General features: G+C 56.3%; 1 protein-coding gene across 2 annotated transcripts; it reads right to left on the bottom strand.

Annotated features, from left to right (window-relative positions):
• Positions 1 to 2,283: 2,283 nt before the first annotated feature.
• On the bottom strand, positions 2,284 to 23,858 carry WNT11 (Wnt family member 11). 2 transcript variants are annotated; one of them, XM_070383683.1, is made up of 6 exons: positions 23,467 to 23,858; positions 19,521 to 19,703; positions 11,902 to 12,137; positions 10,056 to 10,333; positions 6,929 to 7,221; positions 2,284 to 3,052 (listed from the first exon to the last, which is right to left on the bottom strand). In XM_070383683.1, exons 2-6 carry the CDS (start codon positions 19,601 to 19,603, stop codon positions 2,878 to 2,880), a joined length of 1,065 nt encoding a protein of 354 aa, XP_070239784.1. In that variant the 5' UTR covers positions 19,604 to 19,703; positions 23,467 to 23,858; the 3' UTR covers positions 2,284 to 2,877. The 2 variants fall into 2 exon arrangements, with proteins under 2 accessions (XP_070239784.1, XP_070239786.1); XM_070383685.1 differs by lacking the exon at positions 23,467 to 23,858 and adding an exon at positions 21,626 to 22,654.
• Between the last annotated feature and the right edge of the window lie 436 nt (positions 23,859 to 24,294).

The raw sequence follows: 24,294 nt of genomic DNA, 5'->3' as shown, positions 1-24,294 counted from the left end.
ACAGTGCACTGGGCTAGTCCCAGCCCATGTGGAGGCCCTAGATGGGAGGAGGAGGCAGGCACAGACGCCACACAGACCTCTTTACAACACCACGGCTCAGTGCAAAGTGGGAGAACACAGATGCCGTGGGAACCCAGAGGAGGCCACTGACCCAGGCTGAGGGTGGTCAGGGAAGACTTCCTGGAGGAGAGCCCATTTACATGGGCCTTGGAGGAAAAGTGGGCTGACCACTGTGAACATGAGTGTGATGGCTGCTTTAAGGATCCAAAGGGTTGTATAGGGACTTCCCTAGCGGTCCGGTGATAAAGACTTCACCTTCCAATGCAGGCGACGTGGGTTTGATCCCTTGTCATGTAAGATCCCACTTGTCTCATGGCCAAAGTACCAAAACGTTAAAAATAAAAACAGAAGCCATATTATAACAGATTCAATGAAGACTAGTCCATATTAAAAAAATCTTAAAAAAAAAAAAAAAGATTCAAAGGGTTGTATGGAGCTTGAGGGCATTAGGGAAGGCTTTATAGAGATGGCTCCAAAGGCTCAGGGAAGTGACATTCCAGGCCTTCTGTGAAAGAGCAGCAGATGCCCAGAGGGAGGCTGGACAGAGAGATGCCTGAGGAGTTGTAGGAAATGTGGCTGGAAGAGTCTCTTGGGCCCTGGGGAGGGGGCCTTGTATGCCAGGCCAGGGAATTGGTTCTGTGGGCCACGGGAGCCAGTGTGGAGCAGGCACAGCCCTGGACATGGGAGAGCACACACTCCAGGTGCTTGTTCAACAGAGGCTGAGTTTTCTGCACAGATGCTGGTGGGAGGCCCACGCTAGGATGCCCCACCAACGGCCCTCAGCCCGTATCAGCTCTGTGACCACAGGAAAGGTCCTTCCCATCTTGGAATTTCCTCATCTGCAAAACAGATTGAGAGCCCAGAAGACTAATCTCCAGGTTCCCTCCAGACTCTGACTCCAGGACTCTGGCCACACAGCCTTCCCTCTTCCCACCCTGTGTCTCTGCAGGGTCTGGGGAGTGGAGAGCTTTCCCCTCAGTGTTTGCATCTCTTCCATGTGCACCAAATTCAGTTTATAACGCTCTTTTACATTCTTCGTCTGGTGCACTCACCCACAGCCACAGCAGATATAGGTTATTAATAATTACTTCCTTCGGGGGGAATGACTGTGACCCCCGGATACTCTGTACTCGCTCATCAGTGCTGCCCACGTCCCAGGAAGTGAGGCTGAAGCTCAGAGCACAATAGTGCTGAGGGCCCTGAGACCCTCACCCCTCCAAGCCCCCATCTTCACTTGACAACAGCTAAGATCCCCGGGATTCTCCATCTCCCTGGCTGTTACCTCTTGCTCTCTTTGCCTCTTTTCTCTTCATTTCCCTGACCTCCAGAGCGCAAGTGTCCCAGGCCCAAGCCTTGATTCACTTTGCTTTTCTATGCTGCCTTTTAGTGACAGTGACCAAATGGCCATCTCACCCCTGGGCTCTCCTTGGAACCCCAGGCTCGATTATCTGCTCATCTACTCAGTATTTCCACCTGGACCCAACCAACATCACAGTCCACCAAGTCTGAACCCTAGTCCTCTCTCCATCCCATCCCAACATGCTTCCAAGCACTCGGCCAAAACACTTGTAGTCCTTCTCCATCCTCCTCACCCTCATGCCCCACAACCATGAAAAGGACAAATCTTGATGGCTCCGCCTTCAAACCAGGAAAAGACTCCAACCACAGCCACTGCAGCCATGCCCACTGGTCCAGGCATGAAGCTGGGGGCCTTTCCCAACCACCGTCTTGATCTCTACCACCAGCTTTACAGATGGGAAAACTGAGGCTAGGGAGGGAAAAGCCTTCCCCGTGGTCACACAGAAACTCTGCCAGGGCTAGCCGGAGCCTGGGTCTGCCACCACCTCCCTGAGGTCTGTGTTCCCAGCGCCTGGATAGGGTTTCTTTTGAAGCCACTTAGCAGGTCTGATGCCACTGCCAGGCTATGTGCACCCACATGTGTGTCCTTGAGGAGCAAAGAGTCTGCCAGCTGGGTTTGGGTTTCAAGACGTCTGTCATTGCCCTTGACCTGGAGATCCTAAAAGGAGATTGGGGCCAGAACCGGATGGGGGGGCTATTGGGGGAAACATCAATAAGACGCCACCTTGCCTAGAAACCGGAGAGTTCGCGCCACAAGCCCCGGAATCCTCTGAGTTCACTTGAGGAGGCCAGAAACTGCAGGGGAGGGCTGGGCTTCTCAGCATTTATTTCAAACAGCTGTTTAAAGAGCTTGTTTAAAATATAGATCATCATATATATATATATTTATATATATAAAATATATAAAGAGGAATTGAAGCCAGCCACCCCAAAGAAAAAGCTATGTTTTATAAATATTTCTGTAGCTCCCACATCCCAGAGGAAGAAAAACAAAACAAAACAAAACATTTACAACCCAAGCTAGTGGTTCCATGTGGTGGGCCCAGTAGGCTCAGACCCTGGGGTGGGCCGGGGGTCTCGAGGGCTTCGCCTACAGAACATTCCGTTGAGGACAGACTGACCTCCCACTTCCCAGGAAGCTGGTGTCTCTGGCTACGAAAGATCGAGTCCGTACCAGTCTTGCCAAACCCACGCCCCTGGCTCCTTAGACCCGCCTGGAAGGCAGCAAGTGGGCACTCCGCGGCCTCGGGCTGCCAGGTTATTTTTAATCTTGTCGGTCTCCTTTGATGTCCTGGCTTTCCTTCCCTGATGGCCCAGCCTTCTGTTCCTGGCGGCTTCCAAGTGGAGGCAAAGCACAAGCCTCCGTCCACGCTCGGCATCTGGAATTCAGAAGCCAAAATCCACGGGGTGTCTCCGGCCCCCCGGCTGGGCTCGGGGGTCCCCGAGGACCGCGTGGCCTCACTTGCAGACGTAGCGCTCCACGGTGCGCTCGCACCTGCGGCAGGTGACGTAGCAGCACCAGTGGTACTTGCAGTGGCAACGCTCGACCACGCGGTCTGTGTAAGGGTTGTAGCCGCGTCCACAGCACATGAGGTCACAGCTGTCGCTGCCATGCGATGTCTTGTTGCACTGCCTGGAGGGGGATGGGGAGGTCAGTGAGCACCCCCGTTACTCACCAGTCACCCCCACTCCCAGCCAGGCAGCCCCAGTCTCCTCCGACCATGGCTGCTGACTCAGTCTTTGGGGAATTTAAAATAAGTTCTTTTTCCCAGGGGTCTTTCTCATTTTTCCCTGTATTTCTAACACGTGTTTATTAAAGTGGGGGGGTGTTTTGTTTCCTTTGTCTCTTTTCCTATACCTTCTACTTCTAAATACTTGAAAATGTCTCAAACGATTAATAATCCTATCTTCATATTTAATCCTTATTTATATTCTAACAAATGCAAAGATCGTTTTTACTTTTAGAATCTTAGGATAAATTCGGAAACAAATGGCATCAGACGTGAGGCACAGGGAGCACCTGGCACTCTCTTCTTGGAGACAGAGGGTCTGACGATGATTTGCCCCCTTTGAATCAGGTGCTTCCCTCCAGAATTTTATCTTATTGGAGGCAGGGAGGGTCTTTGGGTCAGTGGAATTGCTATGCCCACTTTACAGGTGGAAACAGGCTCAGCAAAGGGCAGAGGCCTGCTCAAGGTCCCACAAGGGTTTGCGGATAAGCAGGGCTCAAGCTGAGGGGTCCTTTGAAACCAAGTCCAGTGCTTATTCATTCTCCCCACCCTAAGGGGCAGAGAATCCATGGGCTGGAAGTGATTCAGGAAGAAATGAATCACTCATGTGGGCAAAGAAGACACTGAAGGTCACTATAAACCCCAAATATCCTTGCCATCGGTTCTTCTGTCTAGTGAGGAAATGTCTGTGCAGGTCAGCATTTTCATCTAGCTGGGCTAAGGCTTCGCTGGGGTGCTGTCATGGGAAGGTGCTGTCATGGGAAGCATGCCCACAGCCACGTGGACCAAGGAATCCCAGAGTGTCCTAGGTGAGTAAGCCCTAGAGATGACCAAATCCAACCCCATATTTCATGATGGGGAAACTGAGACACAGAATGGGCAGAGGACTTGCCCAGCATCACACAGGGTGAGCACCGGGTCTGTGAGAGTTCAGGAAGGCTTCCTGGAGGGGGAGGGGTCATCCAGGCCATTGCATGAAAGATGAGTAGAAATCTCAGATAGAAGGGAGGGCACAGGGTGGTGAGGGCAAGGAGAACAAACACCTGACCTAATGTAAGGTAGGGGTGACAGATGGATGAAGCAGCAAGACTGGAGGCAGGGAGGCCAGGGAGGAGACTGGTCAGCAGCTGAGTAAAAGAAGCCAGGCCTGAGCCAGAAAGGAGCCATGGAGAGGAAAGGAGAGATCTCCTGGAGGGGGAGTCAGGAGGAAAAGGTGACTTGCATGTGGGGGCTGCATGCAGTTCCAGGCAGGAGGGAGGAGACAGGAAGCAACAGCAGAACAACATATGCCCCAGAGCCAGCAGATCTGGGTTCAAACCCCAGCTCTGCTGCTCACTGGCTGTGTGACTTCAGGCAAGTCACTTAACCTTTCTGGGCTTTTTTGTAGTCATTCAACACCATTAGTCCCTCTCAGTCTTATTCTGAAGGTCTCTAGACCAAGAAAGGGTGGTGGAAAGGGTTTCATTTTATTTCTGGGTCCCTGACATGCAATTTTTGAAATCTGGCCTCCAGCTTCAGACCTATGATGGTGCCTGTGATGGGGAGCTGGGGAGGCTGGGGCCTGGGGATAGAGCAGGTTTCAGAGTCTGGAATAGGGACTGCTGAGGGGCCTCAGTTCACCAGGCTGGATTTGAGGAGGGCATCTTGTCTGGCTAGGGGGCCCAGCTACGTGTACCACCTATGCACCTGCCTTTTAGAGTTAACAAAGCTCATTTCCATCCAACCCCCTGTACCCCTAAATCCCCAACCTAGTAAAGTTCATGTTTCCCCTCCTCCAGGAAGCCTTCCTTGTTGTCCAGGCTGAGTCAGGGCCTCTCTGGGCTCCCCGTTTTCGCTCTGTCACAATCCAAGCACTTGATGTCCCTCCACAGCCAGCCAGAGCCTCATATAATGGATGTAAAAAGTGTCTGTGGTTGTAAGCCACCGGGGTGGTGTTACTACAGAAAAAGCGGACCCATACAGCTGTCTGCCAAAGCCCATCCTCAGAGGAATGGCTGAGGGCTGAGCATGGCAGGAAACCAGAGGGGCGGGGGGGATAGCATTCTGAGAAAGCAAAGGTGGCTGCTGGTGCTGTGGGAGGGGGCGTCCTCATCAACAGTCTGGGGACAAGTCCTTGGGGCAGAGTCACAACAGCTGGGAAGGAAGAGGCCTGGCAGCCTCAGGGAGGGGTTCCGGGGAGCCAGTCATTCACAAACCCTTCCCAGGGCACTGATCACACCCAGCATGGAGGGGCTGTGTGATTCGAATCACACCAACCCTCCAGGTGTGTGGCATTGTCCCCAAGGCACAGAAGACAACCTTGAGCTTCAGGTCCCCCTGCTAGAAAGCTGTGGTGTCAGGATGGGAGCTGTCCTTCCTGAGACACACACAGGCACAGCCGGCCCAGGGCTCCAGGGAGAACCCCTCGTTGCTCTGAGGTCCTCAGTGGGCTTCCCCCAGGTCCTGTGGGTTCTAGAATCCTACCCCTACCCCATCCTCATCACACCCACCCGGGTCCTCAGCCTAGACTCCCGCTCCTTCCTGTCTCTCTGGCCTGACCTGGTTTCATCTTCACTCTGCCTGACCTCCTCAATCTGGCCTCCAGATGGGCGCCTGGGCCTCCTCTTACAGCCTGCTGCCCCGGCCCGTGAGGAGGGAGCCCCCCAAAGAAGCCCCCCCTCCTAGAGACAGGAACGTGGGCTGAGGAGGAAGCAAAAGCTGGCCAGGCACCAACTATGTGCCAGACACGTTCTCAGACACCCTCACTCTGGTTCAATATTCTTTTAACCCCAAAGAACACTCGTCTTGTGGAATGCTATTAGGGGCTCCTTAATAAAAGAGTTCCACAGCCAAACACCTCTGGGAAACAGAGGCTTAGACAGATCCTTTACTGCGGGATTCCTCAGAGCCCTTAATATGTTCTCGTGCCTTGCAAAGAGAATTTCCCAGTGTATTTGATTGCACAACTATTTCTTTATAGCATTTCAGGCTTGGATTCCTCCTGAACCATCTCAGGAAAGAGCTGCCCCTCTGAATCATCAGCCCCTCCTGGCACCCAGGAGGTCTGCTGTCCCCACTGGCTCCTTCCCTCTCTCCAGTCCTGGATCAGCTTCAGCCTCTACGATAGGCCTTGCTATAGGGATCCCAGCCCTGGCTCTGAAATGAGGGTAGGGGGAGGCGGGGGAGAGGCTAGAAGAGAGAGCTAGGGTCTGGGAGGGGTGGATGTAGGTAGGGACGTGGGAGCACCCTCTCTCCACAAAATGCAGGCTGGCCTCACTCTCCTGCTGCCCCTTTGGAGCGTGCCTGCCCTGGAACCGCCTCCACGCTGTGCAGACTTCGGGTGTGGCCACGGGGCTGCCTGCTGCCTCCCCCGCCCCATGGCTCAGCTCATTTGTCCAACCAGCAGGTTGTCTGACGTGATCCTTCACGTATTCATTTGACAGACATCTACTGAGGACCTACTTTATGTCAGGCAGCCTCTTTCCTAGCCCTTGTCTCCCACATAGTCATTGTCTCTTCCCATCTGTCTCTGTCACTAGGGGGCAGGTGAGGTAGGGACCTCTCACGAGCCTCCATTCCCAAGGAGCCCCTGCGTGGGTGAGGTGCACAACAGCCTCTCCCAGGAGCTCTCCTCGGGGCCGCTGGGACCCCACACCTCCACTCAGCATTCGACCAGGCAGAGACTCCATTCCCCAAATGCCAACTGAAGCCCGACCGACCGTGTGTGCCCGGGCCTGAGCTGGGAAGGGGCATGCCCCACATGACTGACCTTTCCTGCCAGGGAGGCAGCAGGCCCTTACCTGTCCTGCGTCCCGTGTGAGCCCACCTTCTCATTCTTCATGCAGAAATCAGGGGAGCTCTGCAGATAGATGAGCTCTGAGTCCTTCACAGGTCGGATGTCCAGGTCCTTGGGCACTAAGTGCTTGCGGGTACCCATGGGTCGGTGCACCACCTTGGTGGCCGACAGGTAGCGGGTCTTGAGGTCGGCGGCCACATCCCGAAGCTCCTGCAGCCCCTTCCAGCAGGTGCGGATGGAGCAGGAGCCAGATACCCCATGGCACTTACACTTCATTTCCAGAGAGGCGCGCAGAGCCTGCGGACAGGGGGAGGGCGTTGGGCTGGGTGGTGGGGCTCCTTCCCTTGCCTGCCCTGGGCCCTGGCCCCACCCCTCCGCCTGCCAGTGTTCTCAGGGAGTCACTGCCTGCCCCGGGCGACAAGGGACAAGGGACAGGGCATTTTGCTCTAAAGCTGCAGGGTAGATCCTTAGCTCCTTCTCCAACCCTGGGGGGCAGCTGGGAGGGGCAGGAAGAGAGTGGCTTTCGCAGGGGTAACGGTGCCATTCACACATCTACTGTACCTAGTCCACTTCAAATGGTTTCGTCAGCACAGAAGTCGTTCATGGGCAATACCATTAATTTCCCCATTTAAAAAAGAGAAAATGAAGGCTCAGAGAGGCTGAGTCTCCCGCCCAAGGCTACACAGTTAGGAGATCTTGGGCTGGGATTTGAACCCAGTTCCGAGGGCAATTCCGAAAGCCATGGCTTTTCACATTCTCTGCTTTTCCTCTCTCACAAAATGCTTGCTGAAAAAAAGGGAGTGGGAGAAGAAAAGGAAGGGACGGAGAGGAGAAGCAGCAGCAGCAAGAGGTGGGTGCTAGGGGCTGGCCTTCCCCGCGGCTGCCTGTTGCCGCGTCATCACTCAGCACCTGTCTTCATGTGCGCTGAGCAGGTGTGTAATCGCTACCTTATAGAGTCGTTGAAAGGATTCAACAAGATGACAAATATATGAAAGCGTCTTGTGAACTACTGAAGTTAAATCAATATTTGGTTTTGAAAAATCTGTCTAAGTAAGAATTATGGTGGGCAGGGTTGGGCTCAGGGCCTGGGGAGACTCTAGCCGTGGCTTTGGAAATGACTCTGCAACTGACTTCCGCAGGCCTCAGTTTCTCCCTGCGAACCTGAGGGGCGAGTGAGACGCCTTCTGCAGGTCATCCAGTTCTGCAGTCTAAGCCCCGCCCCCTTGCACACAGGACTGGGATCCCTCTGCCCTCCCGCCTGCCCTGTGGGCTCCACTACAAGGGTCAAGGGTCTCCCGGGCCTGTCTGTGCATCAAAAGTACGGGGAAACTGAGGCACACGGAGGGAGCCTTGCTGCAATCCCATGGGGAGTTAGTGAGGAAGCTGTTCAAGGTCCCAGGGTTCCCTACCCCTCACAGTGCCGGTAAGTGGGGAGTGAGGGAGTCCACTTGGGTCTAGAGGCTGGAACTGTCTCAGCAAAGCCTGTGGAGAGCACACAATGAAGTGAACCTGACCGCAGGGCACGTGGGGCTTCCCAAGGGCAGGAGGTCCTTCTAAGTCATCCAGAAAAGTAAACCACACTCAGCAACTCAGCGCAGAGGGCAGGAAGGGCCAGGCTTCCCAAGGCCTCGGTGCCAGGGCAAGGCATGCTGTCACTGACCCTCCTGGGCCCCTGTGAATGGCCCCAGGGAGGCCAGCTCCGAGGCATCAGGGCCCAGGGACAGGCATGCTGCTGCTGCTGCTGCTAAGTCGCTTCAGTCGTGTCCGACTGTGTGACCCCATAGACGGCAGCCCACCAGGCTCCCCCGTCCCTGGGATTCTTCAGGCAAGAACACTGGAGTTGGTTGCCATTTCCTTCTCCAATGGGACAAACGTGAGATGCCCCCAAAGCTGAGGACCCTGAGTGGACTGCACCACGGGATGGGATGGCTGCCAGTGTAGCCTGCACATGGCACCATGAGGCTGGGGCCTGGCCGTGGGCAGGAGTGGGGCTGGGTTCTTGGGCAGGAGGATGGTGAAGGGCTCCCAGTGGGTTTCCAAGGGTTGTGGGGAGCAGGCCCGCAGGGTTCGGAGGCAGAAGTTCTTGGTCCCTAGCCAGACTCTGCTACAGACCACAGGGTGACTTGACCTGTTTCCCCAACTGTCCAAAGACGGCCTGGACATCCTAGAATCCTTACACAAGGGAGATAAGAGAGAGAGGAAGGTGAGGACGTGGAAACCTTGGACTTGGAATCCCACAGACCTGGGCTCCATCGCACTGTGTGTCCTTGGCCAAGCCACCTACGTCCTTCTGCCTCACTTGGGGCCTCTGCACAAGGGGCCCAGGGGGGCTGCAGGGCGGAGGTCATGAGGGTCATCCCCAGCTGACACCCCGCCCTCCGGGGTCAGCTCCCCATCTGTAAGGAGAGTAACAGCGCCCCTTCACAGTGTGGTTTCATGGACCATGGAAGAGAAAGCTAAGCAAGCACCCACCACAGTGTCTGGCACACAGATGAGGGTCAGGTTTGTTAAAAAGGTCGTTCATTCACTTATGCACTCATTCCAACCTTCTGCACAATGAGGTGAGGAGTTAAAGCAACACTGATAATGACATACATGGAGGGGAAATCATGTTTTGGAGACTAGGGTGGGGTTTTGATCTGGGAGAGAGTTCCCATTAGAGTCAAGGAGATGACCCTTAGCTCTCCACGGCCCACGGCCCACTCCATGCTTCCTCTCATGCCCAGCCTTGGCCCAGAGCCCCAGAGGAGGAGTCTGAGGAAAATGTGACAATGAGTACTAGAGAGCACCCACCCGTCCCATTTTATAGATGGGAACAACTGAGGGCAGAGAGGAAGTGACTCGCCCAGTGTCACACAATGGATTTAGAGCTCCTGACTCCCAGCTTAGCGCTCCTTCTGCTCCACCAACGTTCTCCAACCCAAACCCCGGTGGACCCCCTGGAGGAGAAGAAGCCAGGCAAGCCCCAAGCAGCTGGAGAGGGAAGAGCCAGGGGAGGCCAGGAACAAATCAGTGTGGGCATATCAGGGCCCGTCCCCCCCAACCCCCTCCACTGGGGCACACCGGGTAGCCCTTTCCAGGCCAACTGGCACAGGCACAACCATCTGGGGGGTGGGCGGGGGGGTGGTTACCTGTCTCCCCACTTCACTGTTGTGTAGACGCATCAGTTTATTGGCTTGGGATCCTGTTTTTTTCACCTTCATAGGAGCATCGGAAAACTTGGCCCCCATGAGGAGCCCGTAGCTGAGGTTGTCCGCACATCCTCCCCAGCGGTTCCCGGGCCCGGGTGGCTCACCTGGGACGGGGCCGCAGGAGCAGCCGGGCAGGTCGCCGGAGGTGCAGGCCCGGGCGATGGCGTGGCTGATGGCGGCCGCCGACAGCGCATACACGAAGGCTGACTCCCGGGTCCCTGTGGGAAGGAGCAGGATCAACCAGGGCAGGCGACCCAAGCATCGGACCGTGCCCAGGGCTGAGGTCCCCACCTGCCTCTGGGGCCAGATGGGGCCAGGGGTGGCGAGTGGATGGAGCAGGTGGAGGGTGGCACGAGGGCCATTCGACTGTCCCCCCCAACCCTCCCCCAAATGGACTAGCTGACGGGCACACTCACTCTGAAGCCCGAAAAGCCAGCAACCCCACAGGCACACCCTCACACACTCAGCACACTGCACTTGCACCCTGCACGCCCCACCCCCACATCAGGGACTGCTTTCAGGGACTGAGGGCCCTGTCCCTGAGCTCCTCAAAGACAGGCGAGCAAACAGCCTGCTGCGGGATGAAAGGTGTACCCCAAAAAGATACAGTCAAGTCCTGACCCCTGGTACCTGTGAACGTGACCTTATTCAGAAATGGGGTCTTTGCAAGTGTAACTGAGCTGAGGTCATTAGACAGATCAGAGTGGGCCCGGATACAACAACGGGGGTCCTTGGAGGAAGAGGGAATCTTGGACACAGAGACATATAGGGCAGAGGCCACGTGACTGAGACAGAGACGGAAGAGATGCAGCTACAAGCCAAGGAACACACAGACTGTGGCAGTCCCCAGAAGCGAAGGCGAGGCAGGGATGAGTCTTCCCCCTCGTGCCTTCAGAGGAAACCCTGCGGACATCCTGACTCTGACTTTGGACTTCCAGCCTCCAGATGCAGATGATTCTCCCCTTGTGAGAAGCCCCCAGAACGTGGGGCTTTGTTACAGCAGCCTTAGCAACTAAGATGGAGCCAACGTGCCTTGGCTGTGGGGTCCTGGCTTCAGGTCCAAGCAAGTTACTGCCCTTCTCAAGCCTTGGTGTCCTTAACTGTAGAGTGGGAATGATATACCTACCTCACAGGCCTGCTCTGGAGAGTTGAGATAATTCAGGAAGAAGGGGGGCTTTCTTTGTAAAGTGCTGCACACACATGGCCTGTCACTGTGTAAGGGACAGAACTGATCTCCTGCCTTTCAAAAGCCTCCTTATGATACACAGGAACCCCCACCCCAATCCATCCCAAATGCTCTCTCCTCCAGAAAGTCTTCTCCACAGATGCTCCTTAATCTCTATCACTCTGGGCCTCTCACAGCACTTTGAGTCGGGTTGGTCTAGAATTACCATGTGGCACACCTGTCTGCCCTAAGGGTGGGCTCAGTCGCACTCTCGTTATAGACTCCCACCCCGCCCACCAGCCTCCCTGCATCATTCATTCCTTTGTCCAGCTCTGAGGGGAATGCATGCATTTGTACTGTCATCCAGGCTCCCCTGCACTCCCCGTATGTTCATCCATTCATCAATTCACACCCAAACACCCATGTCCATGATTAATTCATCCACCCACCCATCCGTGGATCCATCCATCATCCAGTTATTCACTCATCCACCATCACGCTTCCATCCATCCATCCATGAACACAGCCACCTATCTAAACACACATATATTTATGCCTGAATTCATCCACCTCTCCCCGCACGCATTCCGCAGGCCCTAGCAGGCCCTGCCGGCCCCCTACCTCTCTCCAGGTCGAGCAGATAGTTGGGGGCGAGCTCGATGGAGGAGCAGTTCCAGCGCATGTCGGCGAAGGCCCGGCGGCAGGCCTTCATGACCTCGCGGGCGGCGTGCACGATGGTGTGCATGAGCTCCAGGTTGCTGCGGCACAGCTGTACCTGCGCTGACACCAGGCCCTCCAGCTGCTTGCAGTGCTGCGTCTGGTTCAGCGCCAGGGCCGCCGGGGTCTTGGACAGGGCCCTGCACGTGGCCAGAAAGCAGCCAGTGAAAAGGAAGTCAGGTCTGGAGCACAAGGCCAGAAAGCAGCCAGTGAAAAGAAAAGTCAGGCCCAAGAGGGACCCTGCTGCCTCCACCCACTGCATGGCCCCAGCCTTTCTCAGTGGCTCCGGAGCCTTTACTGGAAGCAGCTGGGAAAGCAGGAGGCCAAGCACTGCTGTCCCCAGTAGGGGAATGGCTCTCCCTCCCACCCTTGTGTGACCCTGGGCACATCCCTGTCCTTTTCTGGGCTGGAGGCCCTCATTCATTACATAGGATTGTGACCACCCCCCAACCCTACCTAAGTTTTATTATAATTAGACTAACAGTTTTCTAGTTCACAAAGCATTCACATCCATTGCCTTATTTAGTCCTCACACAGCTGTGGATTATTATTTTTTATGCAACATTCACTCAATACTGAGCCAGACACTATGCTAGGTGCTAGATTATAGTCATCAGTATAATATACATTATTAATTGAGCACTTACTGGTACTCAATTACTATCTGGTGGCTCAGATAGTAAAGAATCCACCTGCAATGCAGGAGACCTGGGTTCAATCCCTAGGTTGGAAAGATCCCCTGGAGAAGGGCATGGCAACCCACTCCAGTATTCTTGTCTGTAGAATCCCCATGGACAGACTCCCCCTGCCAGAATCCCCTGGCAGGCTACAGTCCATGGGGTCGCAAAGAGTTGGACACGACTGAGTGACTAAGCACACAGCCATTAACTTGCTGTGTGACTTTAGATAAATCACTGTCCTCTCTGGGTCTCAGTGTCTGTACCTGTAAACTGTATTCCCCAGAGCAGGCTCCAGTGAGACACTCTGAAAAAGCGGATCCACGGTCAAGCACATTTTAGGGATGTGGTATACTATATCCCCTCTTGAAGAATAACTATGCATATTTTCATTTTAAAGGCCTTGAGAAGTCCTGCAGCAAAGCAACAGGCCTGGTTTGTAACTTCCAAGTCTGCTGAGCACAAAACCCTTTATTTGAGGAGTCCTAACCTCATCCATGCTTTGGGAATGCTGGCCTAGGAGGTTCTCTATGAACCCTGATGATGCTATAGGACCTCTGAGCCTCCCAGATTCCGGCTCTGGGCACTGAAATTCTAAGACTTTAGGCCCAGGGGACCATCCTAGATTCGCCTTCTTCCCAGGCCTTCTCTCAGGAGCAGATTGCATCAGGCTGCACCTCCTCTAAGTGGAGGCTAGAGGGACCCCACAGTCTTAAAGAGTTCCACATAGACCTGGTCCCTACCCTAGGGCCAGGGTCTAGAAATCCAGCAGAGACCTTGGAAGGACAAGGGGAAAGCAGGGGCCAGCCTTCAGGCCTGCGTGCTGTGTGTCCTACTTGCTGGGACCATGGCAGACCTCACCCAGGGTCAGGGCTGAGACCTGGCAAGGCCTGGACTCCTGAGCCCCTGGCCTGAGATCCCAAGGGAGGCAGCCCAGTGCCAAAGAACAGCACAGGCCTAGGCAGACTTTTGGCCCTGTCATCCCCGCCTCCGTCACCCGCACTCCCCTGTGACCTTGAGCAAGGCAAGTAACCTCTCCCCTCCCAGTACTGTCTGGGGGATTAACTCCATGAGTGTCACATGCTCTGTCCAGGGCTGACACACCATGGTCAGTGCCCTGTGATGAAATCTACCACATTACTGCATTGGTGGCCTCTTCCTACCTCAGCCTCTTGCACTCACTTAGTCAAGGTCAAGGGCTCCCCTCTGACTTCACAGCCCCTCAGGTGGCAAGCCTGCCACCACCCCAGTGCTCTCCAGCCTCTTGTCCTTTTCCCCCACAAATTGAAATATCCACTATACCAGACTCCTAGCTTCTCTGCCAGGGACTACCCTGACACCATGCCTGTGCCCAGACTTTTGCTGGTGCCAGGAATGCCCTTCCCCTGTTCCTGTACCTAAATGAAAAAATGAACTTGATCTGTTTGTGGGAGAAATATTTACTAAGCACCAACTCTTCCCAGACTCATTTGGTAATGAAGGATATAGATCCTTTCCTCAAGGAGCCCCTCAACAGACAGCTGCACAAACCTATCACCAGTTATAAAGCAACCTAGATGTTTCAGCTCATAGACTGGCCCAGGCGAGAGCTCAGGCTTTGGGCGACAGCTGTATGACCTGGGTAAGTTACTTAACCTCTCTGGGCCTCATGGTCTTCATTTGTTATAAGAAAATGATAAATTCTACTTCCAAGGATTATGGTTAAGATTTAAATGTGATAATGGCTGGAAAGCATTTGGAGTATTCATATATGGAATTCCTCACTTGTTGCCACTTAAATCTTGGACCAGAGGGAGTCAGGAGACCCGGGTTGGGACTCAAGCTCTGGCCTCAACGTGCTGTGCAATCTTGGGTAAACTGCTGCCACTGTCTGAGCATCAACCACATAATGGGGATTCCTGGAGGCCTTGCAGGGGCCAAGTGAAATGATATGTGCTTATAGGTACTAATAGGTTAGTTGGCTTCCTCCTGCCTCTCTCTGCCATGCCCCTACAACTCCAAAATATAGAAGTCTTCCCAGAGGCCTGGGAAGCAGAGCCAGGGCAAGTGAGCACAGCCTGGGGGCCACACTGCGGTGGCACAACCCAGCCTGTCTGAGATTGACTGTGGGTGACTTGGGCTTCTCCCTCACTGCCATCCCTGGCCCACCCCTCCCCAAGGCGTGAGCCAAGAAAGCTGGTGTAGCTGGTACAGACCTCAGGCCTGATGGCTTGATCCTACCAATGCCGGGATACCTGGGGAACCTGCTGCCTGAATTCCTGCAGCCCGTAATGGGTGAGGGGGGACCACACAGGGGCAGTATAATGCCCCATCCCAGCCTGTTTCTTGGTTGTTAAAACGTCTCTGCCTCCACCTGGCAAACACTGTCCACGCACATGGGCCCACTGCCCCAGATGGACACAGCAGTCCCCAGTTTCATCCCATTGTCACAATGTCTCGGGGGGCCTGGGAGAATATTACCCACTTTAATCAGAGGAGGACACTGAGGCGGTCCGATGCCTGGGTGCTCGGCCTCCTCCGGATGCCACCTTCCTGGGTTCCCTCTCTACTGGGCTGGGGTCCATCCACACTCAGCCTGCCCTGAGCCCACTCTGCCCATCACCCTTGCCCAGCTTCCATCCTTCCCCTGTGAGCCAGTTTTCTATTTCACAACAGGAACGATTACAGGAGGTATACGAGAAACACCCAGCACGGTACTGGGCATACAGCAGGCACAATGCAGGGTGGCTGTCTTCCAGGTCCTTTCCCTGGGCTCCTGCTCAGAAAGTGTATAACGTAAGCTCAGACTTTTCCTGGGGAGCTCAGTTCAGGTAACTCCTGAGCACCGGGCACTGCGGCTCCCGGGAGGGGTTCTCTGGACTCCTGGGGTCTGGATCAGCTATTCTGGGTCAGTCTATCCATCTCCGAAGTCATCAAGCATCCACCTCCCCAGCTGGTGGTGAGGGAGGTTCCATGAGGGGAATCCAGTGTGGACAATGAGTCTCAGCCTTCCCAGGAGGGCGGAGGACAAATGGGAACCATCTTGGAGGTGCTGGGTGGGCACGGGGCTGCGGAGAGCGCAGTCAGGACAGAGCGGCCAGCTGCAGCGTGCTGGGAGAGGCCGGCTCACAGGAGCGTGCAGACCGGGAGATCAGGAGGCAGGAGGCAGCGGATTCCACTCCAGAGGAGGGCGATGCGGTCATCTGGTAATTAGTGGTAATGACCGTTTCTAACTAAGGCCCCCTTGGGGAGGTAATCAAGGATTAGGGTGGGAGGTGGGGGAGTTACCCGTCTGGACATCTCGTCCGGCTTGCCTCACTGTAGCAGACCCCTAATTGAAAACATTTTGGTTTATCTGGGGGCGGGTGCATGGGGGAGAAGGTGGAAGAGAGGACAGGAGGGGACAGAGAGTTCACAGGCGAGGCCTATGCCAAGGGGGCCGTGGGATGGCTGAGGTCTCCTCATTCAGGAGTTGGGGCTCTCCTGGGAATGGTGGGGTGGTGGTGAGGGGCGCAGAGACCTGGGTTTCAGCTCCAGCTCAGCTGCCCATCTAACGTTCAACTTTGGGCAAGTCACCGTCCCTCTCCGAGCCTCAGTGTCCCCCTTCCATTGTGCAAGTGGGAACACTGAGGCCCAGAGAAGGGTAGGGCTTGCCCAGACCTGTACACAAGCAGCCAATCAGAGAATCAGAAGCAGAGCCAGGCTAGAACTCCTAGATCACAGGCTAGGGCTCTTTCACTCCACTGTAGAGATGAGGAAACTGAGGCTCAGAAAGGCTCAAGTGATTGATTTGCCTGAGGTCCGGCTCACAGCTAGTGAACTGTCAGAGTTCAGGCTGGGACTCAGGTCTCCTAACTCGGGTCCAGTGCTTCTCCCAGCCTCTCTGCGGCAGCTGTGTCCTTCTGAGTCTCTTCGGACTCTTCCTCGAGAGGCCTGACGCAGAATGAGCAGCAGACTTACTGGGGCCACTCCACCCACCCTGGGGCTGCCTCCAGAGGCTCAGAGAAGGCTGGAACCATCCTCTCTGCCCCCACAACAGCCAGAGAAGGTTCTCCCCACACTCTCTGGTCTGAGTCTCCCACCATTTGGCTTGGGTGGGAGGGGAGGTAGGGGAGGGACCCCCCAGGCGTTTCCACCCCCTCTCCCTTACCCCTACTCCACAGGAAGTTCAGGCTGAGTCCTGGGTCCCCATCAGTAGGCATTCTGGGTCACTCAGCCACGTCTGCTTTCAGTTCCCATGTCAAATTCCCCTCTCCTCTTCAGCTTACTTTCCAAAGCCACATCCTCAGGACCCCCAGCTTTTCATCCCCACTGTACACTTCTCCTAACTTTCCTGTGGTTCCGAGACCAAGAGGAAATAGAGCCAGGCAGCTTAAGTCCAAATTCTGCCCCTGCTGCCTACTAGCTGTGACACCCTGTTCATTAAAGACCCGCTGAGCCTCTACTTCCTCTTCTGTTTAATGAGGGAGATGGCCGAACCCACTTCACATGGCGGTTGGGAGACAGATGAAACAACATACATCAAGAACGTAGAACAGTGCCTGGCATATTCCAAGGCCATATATATATATATATATATATGACCTTGCCATATGGTCTGCAAGGCCATATATATACTCACACAGATACACACATATTGTTATTCTTAAACTCCACTCTTTGTCCTGCTTCCTCCTGTATCTTCAGCTCCAGCAATTTAACCGCTATCAAAGAGGTTTGGCTTCATGGAGCCTGTCTGCCTGGCTTCTGATCCCACATCCACCATTAATTAACTAGCTGTGTGACCTTAGGCCAGTTCCTTAACCTCTCTGTACCTTAGTTTCCTCGTTTGTAAAATGGTAGCGATAAGAATGTCACCTACTTCACAAGAGTTTTATCAAAGTTAAATGTCTAAAGCTCTGGGGATTTACTGGTAAGCTCCTGTAATTTCTGGCTTCTCTGTTTCCCCACATGCACAGTTCTGTCCCTGCGGTTCCTTCTGCCTAGGATGCCTGCTCTGCATTCCATCCATGGCCATTGAAATCCTATCTATCCTTTGAAGCCTGGCTCAAAGTCACCTCCCTTACGTGGGACTAACCACTCTTCCTCTGGGCTCCCATGCTCCCTCTTCTAGGACACAGCCCAAAGTCCACTTTGTATCGTTATATGTCTGTTTCCCTCAAGAGGCTGGAAGTGCTTTTAAGGCAGACACTGAGGTATACTCATTTTTTTGTGGCAGCCTAGGCTATGCAGTGGGGATAGCATGGATGTTGGGCTTAACTAGCCATCTACTGCAGACCCTACCAAGCCACATGCCAGCTTGGAGGCCCGTGCAAGTCACACATTTCTCGGAGGGAATGATAGCAATGTACCCCACAACATGTTAGTGGCAAGCCCAGTTCTTGGCCTCCGATGCTCCTTCTGCCCTTTAACAATGGCTTTCCTTCTCTGGACCTCAGTTTCCTTATCTATACAATGTTAGTGGTGGACGAGAAGGGCTTGGGCTCTCTGATCAGAGGTTCTCACCAACTGGGGCAGAGCCAGGTACCAGCAGAAGGAGGAAAGTGGCTGATTTCTCATAAAACTAATCAGGAGCAGCTGAGAAAAGCTGGTTTCCCACCCCCCACCCCAACACACACACGCACCCCACCCTAGGCTGGGAAGCCGCTGAGCCCAGGCTTCTCCTTGCAAACAAGAAATGCAAAAAGATGGCGTTCCCCTCTCCAGAGGAAAATTAATCGATAACTCAGCCCCAGAAGAGGCAGGGCTGGTGACCTCAAGACTGTTTGCTGGTGGCCCAGCCACTATCGCCCTGTCTTCCAGCTAATCCACGAACCTTCCTCACAGTCCCTCCCCAACTTCCATAATCTGTCCCTTGCCTGTCTTATCTGCATGGCTCCCTGCCCCCGACCTGGAACTCTATACAGTGTGTCCTGTCCTGAACTTTTCAACCACCCTGGGAGTTCCTCCACCCAAAAGGGCCCTTCTCTCACTGCCCCGACCCGCCAAACTTCCAGGGATTCCTCAGGTCCCTCCTAGGAGCACTACCCGGGAAAAATCTACCTGGCTTCCCAATAAGTGCCCCTACCAGGTAGGCTCCTCTCCTCTCAGTCCCACAACACTGCCCTGGTCTCTTCTGGAGCACTTGGAAGTTATTTACAGCCTGGGCTTATCTCTTCCAGACCAGAGGGCAGCTTCTCCAGGAAGCGGCTGGGTTTTACTCCTCTCTGCCTTCCCTCACTGCTCCCTCCTGCACAGAGCAGGCACTCCCTTCTGCTGGAAGAGAGTTTCTCTCCCACCTACCCTTCCATTAATAATTTCTGTCTAAAGGACTTTCACATGTGCAGAACATCTGACAGTTAAGGAGGTTCTTTCATGAGCCCCTTCTCATCTGACCTGAGTGAGACCGAGGCTCTTTCCCTCTTTTGACAAAGGAACACTCTGAGACTCCCAGAAGCTGAGAGACACTTCCCCAAGGTCACGCAGGTGGGGCAGTCTAAACTGTTTGAGGACCTCCAGCTAGGGTCAGGAAACTGACAAGGAACGTAATATTCAGCAGGCCTTGTGTGCAGGGCACAGACCCTTACGACTGAGCCCCTCGACCACGCTCTTTCCATCTGTCCTGGTGGAGGTCTTGCGTAACTCTCAGCTGCACAGGACAGAACAATTCCGTCGTCTTCCACGCCCTGTCTCGCTCCTCCCGCAGGTAAGGACAATATTTTACAGAGAAGGAAAAGGAGGCTTGAGAAGGGTGACTCGTCCACAGCCCCTAGGCTACTTCTGCTCCCCGGTCTTAGGTACGCTGGCCCGATCCAGGGGGCCCCTTAACGCTCTCCGCCTCCCCCGCCCTCGGGGGCCCATCTGCGTAGACGCGGATCCCCTACTTACAGCCACTTGATGCCATAGCACACGCCGGTCTGGAGCGCCAGGGCGAAGAGCAGCGCCTGGCAGACCTGCGGCCGCGCCCTCATCCTCGCGCGGCGGGCGCGCAGGGGGGTCTCACCCTGGGGAAGCCGCGCCGAAGTCCAGCCGCGCTGCCGGCCGCCGTCGCTCGTCCTGCGCGCAGGCCGCCTGCAGTCGGGGAGAGCGGAGGCTGCGGGTTAAGGCGGCGCGTGGGGCGGGGGCCACGGGCGTGGGGGGTGGGGGCGTTTTATTCAAATTACAAAGGAGGGGTTGGGGCCCGGGGAGGCCGGGCGCGCGGCGGGCGTCGCCTCCAGCCCAACATAGTCCCGGACGCTGCCGGCGTCTGGCTCAAATTAGGTGCCGCGGGAGCGCGGCCGAGGGCGTGTCCACCTAGAGCCGCCCGCGGCGAGAAGAGAAAGGGGCGACAGGATCAAAGACTCAGGAGAGACCAGGCGGAGAGACAGCGAGAGGGAGAGAGAACCTCAGAGAGCGAAGCTGAGAGAAGCTGAGCAGAGGGACAGGCACACCGCCCTAGAGAGCGACGGAAGGTGTCGAGGGCAGAAGCTGAAGGCGGGCAATGGGAAGAGCAGATTCCGCGCCCAGGATCTGGTTTCTCATCGCCTCAATACTGTTAGTTATTGCCGGCTTGGGCATTCTCCTTCCCCGCTGGGGCTCGGTTTATACCCCCTCTGTAAACTGGGACCACAGTTGTTATTCAAACTGTGATTATGACACAATTCACCTTTTAAAAAGAACATCACTAACGCGAACGATTTTTTTTTCCTCCCAGCAACCCTGGGAGATGGTACTATCACTGCCCCTATCTCACAGATGAGCAACTGAGGCCTGGAGATGTGAAATGGGATTGTTCAGCCAACGAGCGGCAGTCTTCTACGCTCACGTCTACCCAGTGTCGGGTGAGATCATGGACCGTGAGAAGACAAGGAAAACGGGGGCTTGCTCTGGGGCATCAGTTTCTCGGGCTGTGACGGGTAGGATGAAAAGGGGATGGCAAAAGTCTTTGTGCAGTGAGGGCTACTCAGGGTCCTGAGATTCCTAGTTCCTCCAGCGGTGCCCTCTTGGAGGGTCGGATGGTGCCCAGGCCGGATCAGAGGCGGGGCGGCCTAGCCTTGGCTAAGCCGGGAAGCTCACGGGGCCGGCGGGATGCCGCCCCTGGCCGCCAGGCGGCGTCCTGGGCCGCGGAGTACCCTTACCCCGCCCGCAGGCCGCAGAGTCGCTTTCTCCGCCTTTTCTCTATTTCTTCTTCCCCCGCCCCGCTTCTTCATTCTCACCTCATTAACTCCCTTCCCAGCTTCTCCCAAATTTACCAACACCTGGCGTTAGTCCGGAGACAAACACAGTCCCAGGCCCTCCTCCCTGGGGAGGAGCAGACAAAGGGATTTCTTCCTAAAGGTTTTGGGAGTTGGAAAAAGGAGGCGCCTTAGTTAGGGGCGCTTGACTAAAAAGAGGTGTTCTCATCTGACTGTCTGACCTTGGACCTTCCACCACCCCAGCCTCAGCTTCCCAGTCTATAAAAACAAGGGCCTGGACTTCACCCATCTCCTGAGGTCTTTCCAGTCTCCAGTAGTCTGCAGGTATTTTGAGCCCCCTCTCCCTAAGTTCCCAGTATTACACCTACCTGTGTAGTGTGTGCATGTACGTGTGCGCCTTAAGAGCACACACACGCACAGACACATATTTTAAATCCCACTGTTTTCTGGGACCTTGCTGCATGACCCAGAGCAAGGCAGGGAGAAACCTCTGAATTACATTTTCTTTCTCCTCCGCAGAGTTCTCCCAAGCTAGTGGTGCTAGCTCTAAGGCACTGGGGGGCGGGGAAGCAGGAGTGGTGTTTCAGCTGGGGTCTTAAGTCTAACTGAGACCCCCCTTCCCACACGCTCCTGAGAACGAGAAAAATATCGGCTGGATATTGCCGGGAGGGGGCGGCGGGGAAGAGATCGAAAACTCTGGTCACTGTCCCTCCTCGCCCCCACCCCCTTCCAAAGTGTGGGCTGCCCCCTAAGGCGCCCAGCATTCTAGGGTGGGAAGAAGGAAGGGCTGCACGCGGAGAGAGAAGAGCGCGGACTCACCGCAGGGGATCCGTGTCCAGCCCAAAGCGCGCAGAGAGAGAAGGGGGCCGCGCGAGTGCGCACCGGGACTCAGGCCTCCAAGCTATCCCTGGCTGTTTCGGAGCAGCCCCGGTGGTCCTGGGCTTCTCCCTTCGCTTCCCTGGCACGTCGCTGGGGGAGGCGGCTCCCGGTCTGGGCCTCTGGGTGCTGGCTGATTATTCCTGTCCACTGTCAGAGTGTCTAGGACAGCCGCGAGGGCCGCTGGGTCACCCTCAGCCTGCGCCTGGAGGGTCAGGGAGCACGCTCCTCCCGGAGCCCCCGGCCCGCCAGGGGGCGCTAAACCCGGGTTCGAGGTGGGCTAGGCAGCAGCCTCCCGTGCCCTGGGACCTTGGGCAAGTCCCCTTCTCTTCCTGGGCCCCGGTATCCCGCTCCGGGCATGGGGTGAAGAGGAAACTAAGTGCCCTCTCTGATCTGGTCGTTCTATAAGACTCTCCACTTGCTGCGGTCCGCCCCGGACTGCCCGACCTCTTGCTTCAGGCCCGGCTCGGAACCTCCCTTGGGATCAGGCGTGTAGTGGACCCGCATCAAAGCACAGTGTCTCTGGAGAAACAAGCGGTCCCTTCCTCCTCCCGCTGGGGAGAAGGCTCAAGCTTCCCGGCTTGCAGCGGGCAAGAGCTGAAACCTCCCCGGCTGTGCACACCGTGGGCACCGCAAGCGTAGCCGCAGGCCCGCTCCAACAGGTGGTTATAAGGCTTGGGCTCTGGAAGGCCCTGGAAACCCCGCTGCCTGCGAGGCTGCCCCTCTGAGCCAGAGTCGACGGGCGCACACCAAACACCCCCTTCCCGCGTGAGTGCTGGCCAGGCCGGGAACCCGCACCCGGGGCTCGCGCTGTGTCCACGCCGCGCAGAAGGTCGCCTCGGGCCCGGCCCGAAGCCAGGAGGTGCGCAGCTTACAGAGCCGACCCAGAGAACCGGTGACGCCGAGCGACTGCTTCAAGGTTACCTGCAGAGCCGAGCGAGGCGAGGCCCTCAACACGGCTTTGACTCTGGCCACGAGTCTTCCTAGATGTGTCTGCTGGGCTGCGGACGATGCGCCGGGTGACCCGCGAAACGGGTTAGTTTGGAATCGGGAAGGGTGGGGTGGGGGAACTCGGGGTTCCTCCCACTACCCCCTCTAAGCCAGACCTCGAGCGCCTAAGGACCGTGAGGGTCTTGGAGGTACCTAAGCTCTGGGAGGTGGGAGGTGTGGGGCCCGTGCGCGAGCTCAGCCAGATGTTCGCGGCTGTTCCAGAGGTGCCTCGGGGCCCGGACAGGACTTTCTTCCTCCCTACCTCCCCCAGCCTGGAGCTCAGGTCTGTAAACAAACTCCCCCCTCCCCCCACCCCCACCCTGCCGCTTCTGGAAGCAGGTCTCAAAGAAAGGCGTCCGCCCCCGCCCCCCAATTTAGTAGGAGCTGCAGTCGTTCTCCGCCTTTTGCCACCCTCTCCCGCCCCACCACACACACCCTCTGCCGCTGGATCCAAGTCCCCCACCCCCGGGATGGCTCGGGCATGACCTCATCCGTGGGCTGACTCGGAGGGAGAGGGTCGAATGGGGGTGGGGGACCGGGACTGGAAGGCTCGAGGCGGGCCGCGAGGTCTGTACAGCCCATCTCTACCTCTCATCCGCTTAGAGCCCGCGCCCCGAGGCCCCAGCGGTTGCTCTCAGCGAAGGGACTGCTTGGGAGAGCCAAGGAACAGAGTTACGGAGGAGGACTGGCTTTGCTTGCCCGGGAGCGGGTGCCCAACGGGGTCCCCCACCCCCGCTCCCCGCTCTGGCAGGTCCCGGCTGAGAGCCCGCCCTCTGCCCGCGGCCACGGCTCACCTCCTGGGGCGCTCGCCTGGCCGGGCGGGCCGGGGAACGGCGAGCGCGGCCCCTGGAGGACCCGAGCGCTCTCCGGGCTGGGCAGGCGGCGAGGGCGTCCTCTTCGCGAGCTGCCTGGAAAGGACGCCCGGGATCCTGGCAAGCCGCAGCCGGCTGGGGTCCCTCGGGGACTGGAGGGCTCTCGCTGACTCGCCCGAGTTCTGCTCCTCACCCGGCACGGTCTCCGGGCGCGGGCAGCCCGAACTGCTTTATAAGGAGCCGGCAGCTGCTTTGATCCGCCCACGTCAGCGCGCAGAAACCCCACCGGGTGGCTCGGGCCGCGCGCGCGGGGGACGGGGGCGGGGTCCCCGCGGATGCCACGGACCCGCGGCGCCAGCGGCACGAGAGGACGTCTCACCCTGTTGAGCTACAAAGAAGAGACTTACTAATTATAACTCTAGCTGGTGTGTACTGAGCGTGCGGGCTGTGAGCCTACTGCGTGCCCAGGGCGCTTGGGGCCCAGGTAGGGCTGATTTCTAAACCTGACAGCAAGCCCCGTTTGGACCCTCCAACCCTGTCTGGTTAGGCAGAAGAGGAAGCCACGGCTCAGAGGGAAGTCAGACTTAGATCTGAGTGCGGAGCCCGGGTGTCAGTATGAGTTGGTGTTGAAGCTCCATTACTATAAGCGTCGTGGGTCAGGAGAGCTGCCGTGGCATCCCAGGACCAGCTTCTCCAGCTCATCTCTCCAGACCTCCTCTGCTCCAGTTCTGGGAACTCTCAGCAAAGAAAAGAGGTGCGAGGGCTGTGTGCTGCGTGCGAGGCGGCTGTAAACCTTAGGCAACAAGAAGG

This window comes from Bos mutus, chromosome 15, assembly GCF_027580195.1.
Source record: "Bos mutus isolate GX-2022 chromosome 15, NWIPB_WYAK_1.1, whole genome shotgun sequence".
In the NCBI taxonomy this organism is placed as follows: Eukaryota; Metazoa; Chordata; class Mammalia; order Artiodactyla; family Bovidae; genus Bos; species Bos mutus.
Note: the sequence above shows the minus strand (reverse complement) of the source record. Positions and strands in the feature narration are given on the sequence as shown.

What these genes read in the sequence shown, in the direction of transcription:
- WNT11 (XM_070383683.1), bottom strand. Translation starts at nt 19,603, where the DNA reads ATGAGGGCGCGGCCGCAGGTCTGCCAGGCGCTGCTCTTCGCCCTGGCG. An exon ending in TGCTATGGCATCAAGTGGCT is followed by an intron (nt 12,138 to 19,520) that starts GTAAGTAGGGGA and finishes GGCCACGTGCAG; the next exon opens with GGCCCTGTCCAAGACCCCGG. An exon ending in TCTGCTCGACCTGGAGAGAG is followed by an intron (nt 10,334 to 11,901) that starts GTAGGGGGCCGG and finishes TCCTTCCCACAG; the next exon opens with GGACCCGGGAGTCAGCCTTC.